Source organism: Sinocyclocheilus rhinocerous, unplaced genomic scaffold (genome assembly GCF_001515625.1).
Source record: "Sinocyclocheilus rhinocerous isolate Xijiao unplaced genomic scaffold, SAMN03320098_v1.1 scaffold946, whole genome shotgun sequence".
Lineage (NCBI taxonomy): Eukaryota > Metazoa > Chordata > Actinopteri > Cypriniformes > Cyprinidae > Sinocyclocheilus > Sinocyclocheilus rhinocerous.
The window spans coordinates 1,412,220-1,419,027 of NW_015633151.1; the positions used below are offsets into that span (position 1 = coordinate 1,412,220).

Genomic DNA, 6,808 nt, shown 5'->3' on the forward strand with positions numbered 1-6,808 from the left:
GACATTATTAACTTTCTTGATATTTACTTTGAAAGCTGAAGCTGCGATTATGGTAAGAGGCTTTACATTTCCGACGAGTGCTTGCGGTTTTCGGCCAATCACAATGCACTGGGTCAGTTGGCCAATCAGAGCAGACTGCGCTTGTCAAAGGAGGGGGCTTTGTTGAAAACAATGTGTTTGAGAGAGGCGGGGCATAGAGGACCTACAATAATGTACAGTATTTGAAAAATAATGTGTTTTTTGAACATTAAAGCATGTCAACATATTCTGTTACACCAAATACACAAAATAACGATCTTTAAAAAAGCATCATATGACCCCTTTAAGATTTATTTACAACAGAACAGCACACCCAAGATGTTCGAATTTGTGCAACGCATTTTATGACCGACTGGCTGTGCACAAAGGCTGGCTGTGCACAAACGGTCAATTCCGACTTTGCTATGACAATTTGGCGCTTCTGAATCAGCGACTGTAAGTATGTTTTGTTATCAGTTTAAGTATTTGCTATTGACTGTTCAAATGCGGAGTTTTGCGCAGCGCAGAGTAACGCGTCGTGTGTGTGTGAGGGGAACATCTCAAGGGAACGTCTCTGAATTAACTGATGCTCGGGCCCCCCTTGACAGGTGCTGGCGCCCCACAGGTTGAAAACCCCTGAGCTATCTAAATCAGTAAAAATAACGGTTATGTTTTAGAAAATAAGGAAAGTGATCGGGTTGATGTGCGCTTTTATATGTCACAAGCTTCAAATCGGAACACAATGACTGGAAGCGCTTCTTCCCTCCTTTTATAGCAATCAGTCTGCTCTTACAATCTAATTAGTATGATAGTGATTTTACCTGACTAGTACTCATTCACACTTTCACATGTGCTGCTGATATGATTAGTCAATTAATGTTAGCTGGTCATTTTGTGTCAGGATCAAAAAACTGTGAAATTTGTTTTTTTGTGTAAAGTTCATTTTTTGGGCCAATGAAGCTTTTAGTAATTATTTAAAAATGCATCTGATCACTCTACACAATAATCTAGAAACAATGTGAATGAACACCACAACAGCACAAGCAGCAAACTTTGCAAAACACAAAATTTATGTCACTGCCAAAACTTTTGGCCACAACTGTAACTAAGATGAATCCCCTAACATAAGCATAAGTTTTTCTTTGGGATGAACTTACTTTCATCCCTTGTGCTTTTGAAACAGGTGTTGTGGGACTACAACGGAAAATCAGTGGATTTATCCGAAGATTTCACTGTGGCTGCGAGTAATGTCATCACAACACTAACCTTTGGCAAAAGTGTAAATGATGTTTAAACATTATTCTACACAATATACTCACATGTATTCCTAATTTTACAGTCTCACTTGATAAACTATGCAATCTTTAACTTGTGACAGTATGATAAGAGTTCAGTAGATCTGAAGAAGCTGCAGGACTCTCTGAATAAGATTGTGTCTCTCTGGGGTTCACCTTGGATCTCAATGCTGGACTCCTTCCCTCTGCTCAGGGTAACACATTTGATTTTAACCCCAAAGTAGCTGGCTTTTAGAATTGATTTGACCCAAGAACCCTTTCATTTGCAGCCTTTTTTTCCTCATAGAAATTACCCAACCCTCCCTTCTCACGCCTCATGAAGGAGATAGCCAGACGCGATGAGCTGATAGGGAAACACATTGAGGAGTTCAAGGTAAGAATGAATGGTCAAATGATGCAAGTAATGATCAAACATAGATAACTAAATTTGCAAAAATAAATTTAATCAAGTATCATTGTGTGATGTGTGCAGAAAAGTGACCATAAAGAAGGTGGCACAGTGACTTCCTCACTTCTGAAGAGCTTGGAACCACCACAAGGGGGAGCCAATCAGATGGTGAGGAGCAATGAAACATATCTGTTTGAACAAAGCAGGGGTTGCCAATCCTGCCACTAAAGAGCCTTGGAACTAAACTCAGCAGAACAGTGGCCCTCCAGAAGAAAGCCATCTCAGGACCAGGGTTTCTCAAACTGGAGACCCAAAATGAAAATAATAAAATAATCTGTCCCTTCATAATGTTTTTCTAGAAACTCAATACGTAGCATTATAAATTGTCCAATGTTGTTAACCTATAAATAAATGCAAATATTGTTGTCTCCTCTACATAGACTCTGACAGACACTCATGTGCACATGACCACAGTGGATCTGCTGATTGGAGGGACAGAAACTACTTCTGCCTTGCTTAACTGGACTGTGGCCTTCCTTTTACACAGACCTGAGGTAAAAAATAAAATAAAATTCTGTAATAAGTGTAATAAGTGTCTTCCTTCAAGTAGGGGTGCTCAATCCTAGTCATGAGAAGCTACCGCACCAGAGGAACCTTTTCATAGTTCCTAGAACTATTGGCAGAAGTACCCGCTTTTTGGCATATTCACACCGCAGGAACTAAGAACGGTTTTAGTTCTAGGTACTCCGTTTTGTTACTTCAGAGTAGGGTCTAAATCAGTTCTATAGGAACTATCAGTGATGTTAATGTATGCTGATTGGCTAAACACAGATGAAACACCGGCTACCCAGCATTTTTAAAAAGCCATGTAAACATATTTACTCCACACACATGGAAAATAGTGGTAATGGCATTTAGCTACCTGTTGTCTGCAGCGTTGTGTTCTTTTCTCAGCCTCAATGATATGTAACACTGCAAGTTATCATAGAAGATTTCGTCTCTTAGGCCAAATTTTTGCTGTTTCATTTGCATAAATTGGGCATTTATCTTCCATCTCCTGTTATCACGAAACCCACGACACACAACAAAAACAGCTCCTATGTTGCTGATGTTGCTGTCGGCCGTTTCAGAGTTCCTGCTGCCAGTGCGAATGCAACCAGGAAAACAGCCCAAGGGAGAAATTGGTTCTCTAGGAACCACCCTGCTGGCTAGTTCCTAGAACTAATTTCCCATAACTATCCGGTGTGAAAGCCCCTATGGTGGGCCAAACTTGGTTCAGATGTGTTTAACTGGGGTTGAAGCTAAACTCCGGACAGATCAGTGGTCCTCCAGGAGCAGGATTGGACACTCCTGTGGCATGTTACACAACGCTAGTTGAACAAACTCTGAGCTTTAGAGTAGGTTTAGAGTTGACAAAACCAAACAAATCCATCCTGGTTTAGATCAGATTCAGGGGGTCACAACACTATCTATAAACCTATAGACTATAAACTTTCTCAGCTCCGTTTCTTGAGACCACTGCCCTGCAGAGTTAAGCTCAAACCCTGATCAAACTCACTTACCTGTGATTTTCTAGGGATCTTGAAGACCTTGGCTGCGTTCCAGTTCACATTTTTATGCCCTTCACTCGCTAACTTCCCTCCGTCTCGTTTACTCGGATGTACGTCATTGATTACGTTGTATGAGTGCCCACTACTGGTGGAACCCTTGGAATGGGCTGAATTGGAACGTCCTAAGCCCTTGATCACTTAGGCCCTGTCCCAAATGGAACACTTCATGTGCACTTCATGTGCACAAGTCTTACGGACTTACAATGGCCGCCGCGTGCGCGTGTCCGTTAAGTCCACGAGACCGTAGGGTGTGCCATTTGTCATTTTAGCATTCAGAAGGGTGCTCGCGAGCGACCCCTTTGTGGCCGTTATGCGCCCTCGATCCGCACTTTTGCCGAGCCCGCACCGGGGCGAGTTCTGCAGCAGACTTCTACCCGACAGTCAAAGCGGCATTACGTCACGAAAGTGCGGACACAGAGGAAGACCGCGAGGGTTTAGGGTGCCATTTGGGACAGGGCCTTAGAATCCACTATGGAGTTGGTTTATCGTTTACATGTTTCCCCTTACGAATATGTTTGGTGCAGCATTCTATATGTATATAGATATGCTTGGGCTGTTATAAATGTAAATATTGTAAATGTAAATGTAATTAAAAAAAAAGTTGTTTGGGGTGGGAATAAATTAAACGCAATCTGCGATGATGTCATAGTTGTGTTGCATTGTGGTCTACAGAGCGGCCTGAAGTGTGCATATGAAGCAGACTCGCTCCCTCGGTCAAAATCGAGGGGTCGAGGGTATGTCCATGTAAACTTCCCTCGTCCACTTGACGAAGTGGAATGCACTTCAAAATGGTGGCGGGGATTCCCCCGAGGGTAAGTGCTTAGGGAAGTTTGCGAGTGAGTGTCTAAAAGTGAACTGGAACGCAGCCCTTGATGAGCTTGCACAGGCGTGTTTGATTAGGGACAGAGCTAAACTCTGCAGGGCATTGGCCCTCCAGGGCAAGATTTGAGGAACCCTGCTATAAACTCAACTCAGGGTTTGATTCAGAGTTTGTGACACAACTAAAAAAAAAAAAATCTTAAAATCTTTAAACAATCTTAAACCCCAAAAAAAGTTTTTTTATTTAAAAACTAAACTCAAGTTTACTTGGGTAGCCACTGAAACCGGCTTCATCAAATAGACCACAGATCTACAAGTGTATAAAAAAACATTCAGCAAAAGCAAACCATGTTTCCATTCTCTTGTCGTCCAGGTTCAGAATAAAGTGTACGAGGAGCTGTGTGGTGTGCTGGATGTGCGGTACCCTCAGTACAGTGACCGACACAGACTGCCATATCTGTGCGCTCTGATCAACGAGATGTTAAGACTTCGACCTGTAGCTCCCCTCGCCGTGCCTCACAGAGCCATACGAAACAGCAGGTGAGCATCAGTGAAATCACAGTGCTGTGATTCTTCATGATTAATTTCAACTCAGTTCGTCATCTCTAGTGACGTATGCATTACGGTTTGTCATGATTTTTCTGAGATCTGACTCTGAACTGCTCTTGACAGATCACTGTGTGGTTAAGTTGACTGTGTGTGAGGCTTTGTTTTGGAAAAATTCATGCGTTTGTCATTTATTTTGCATTGTCCTGTTTTTTGGTGTGAAATTAAGTATTGTGGCATGAGTGTGTGACCCAAATGTCTGAAAGTTGAAGTTGAAAGCTGAACTTTGTGCATTCTGGGATTGCTTTTGGTACAAACATGCAACGATACCTTAAAATTTGGCCAAAACAAAGTCATTTATGACAGCATAATCAAGATGCCTACTTTTTGGAACAGCCTCTTCTTTGTAGGCATGACATCCTTATGCTGAATCCTTAATGCTGCCTCTGTAGGCTGCTCACTGGGTTTTGAAACAGATCAATTTAACAAAGATTTAAACAACTGTGCTGCATTAATGTGTAAGTTAGATTCCTGTAAGAAATTCATACAGTCCTCTGTTTAGTATTGCAGGCCATTTCATCCCCAAGAATACAATAATCATTCCTAATCTGTATGGTGCTCACCATGATCCAGAGGTCTGGGATGATCCATACAGCTTCAAACCAGGTACAATCCACACATTTTCCATCTTTTATAATTAGCATATTTACATAGTACATATTGCAGTGCTCATTAACTGTGACAGTGAATCTGATTTATTGCAGAACGCTTTTTGGAAGGTGGTGGCGGGTCCCTTCGTGCCCTGATTCCTTTTGGAGGAGGGGCCCGACTGTGTCTGGGAGAGGCAGTAGCCAAAATGGAAATGTTTCTTTTCACAGCCTATCTGCTGCGAGACTTTCAGTTCCTACCTGCCAGTAAAGAGAAGCCTCTGCCTGACCTGCGAGGTGTCGCCAGTGTGGTTCTTAAGGTCAAACCATACACAGTTATAGCACACCCAAGAGAACAGTAACAGGTTATGAATAGTGTGCCGCAGATATGAGTCCTAAAACCCAGATACAAACTGACATTTTTTTAACTTCCCACTCCATTATCCCAATGTTAATGTTTTTTTTTTTTTTTTAAGGGGTCATATGACGTAGCTAAAAAAGAACATTATGTTGTGTATTTGGTGCAATGCAATGTGTTTATGCGGTTTAAGGTTCAAAAAACACATTATTTTTCACATAATGTACATTATTGTTTCTCCTCTATGCCCCGCCTTTCTGAAACGCGTCGATTTTTACAAAGCTCATCGTTCTGAAAAGCGAGGAGTACGCTTATTGGCCAGCTATCCAGTGCGTTGTGATTGGCTGAATACCTCAAGCGTGTGACGGAAATGTTACGCCCCTTACCATACTGTGATGCCGTGTCCCGGTGCGATGAGACAACACCAATAAAACCCATTATAAACGAGGCATTTGTTGCATCCAGTGGGGACATAATTACTGATTATAATGACTTATACTGTCTTTTTACGCGTTGCGTTGCATATCGCGCCGCGTAAACATAAAACCATGTCTGCATTTGTGATCGGAGAAACAACAAGCGCTACTCTACACTGCTCAAAACTCGCGTTTGAATCGTCAGTGGCAAATTCTTTAAATATAAAAAACGTACTTACAGGCTGCGAGTCAGAACCGTCAGACTGTCCTTGCAAAGTTTGAACTGCCCCACTTTATAGAAACAGAACACAAAGTACATTAGTAATACCCTACTCCAGTGGCGAGCGGTGACTTTTGACCGGGTATGCTGAGTGATAAGGGTAATAAAAATATTGCCAAGTAACGTTGCAACCTTGTAAACAATAATAAAATCAGAGAAGGACTTCAACTGTAAGCGACACGAGCATACGCAAAACAAAGGGAACAACATGATGTTTGTTATTATTAAAATTTTATATAGCCCACATTTTTATTTAAAAAAAAAAAAAATTTTTCCGCTTAGGCAATAACACTGACAATAACTTATATCTTCAACATACGTTGTCTATGAACAATGTAAGAAGTTCAGTGGACTTTTAAAATTTGCTTTGCTTGAGAAAACAAAAATATACAGTTATAGTGTTTTTTCTTTTGATTTAGTTAAGTTGTTTT

At 41.4% G+C, this 6,808-nt stretch overlaps 1 protein-coding gene across 1 annotated transcript in view; it reads left to right on the plus strand.

Annotated features, from left to right (window-relative positions):
• Positions 1-5,685, plus strand: part of cyp21a2 (cytochrome P450, family 21, subfamily A, polypeptide 2) — a 9,939-nt gene extending 4,254 nt beyond the window's left edge. The window contains exons 4-11 of the mRNA XM_016556354.1: positions 1,202-1,297; positions 1,397-1,507; positions 1,600-1,686; positions 1,786-1,869; positions 2,142-2,255; positions 4,504-4,670; positions 5,239-5,342; positions 5,441-5,685. Of these exons, the coding sequence (XP_016411840.1) occupies positions 1,202-1,297; positions 1,397-1,507; positions 1,600-1,686; positions 1,786-1,869; positions 2,142-2,255; positions 4,504-4,670; positions 5,239-5,342; positions 5,441-5,685 (1,008 nt within the window). The remainder of the gene's footprint in view (positions 1-1,201; positions 1,298-1,396; positions 1,508-1,599; positions 1,687-1,785; positions 1,870-2,141; positions 2,256-4,503; positions 4,671-5,238; positions 5,343-5,440) is intronic.
• Positions 5,686-6,808: the final 1,123 nt, after the last annotated feature.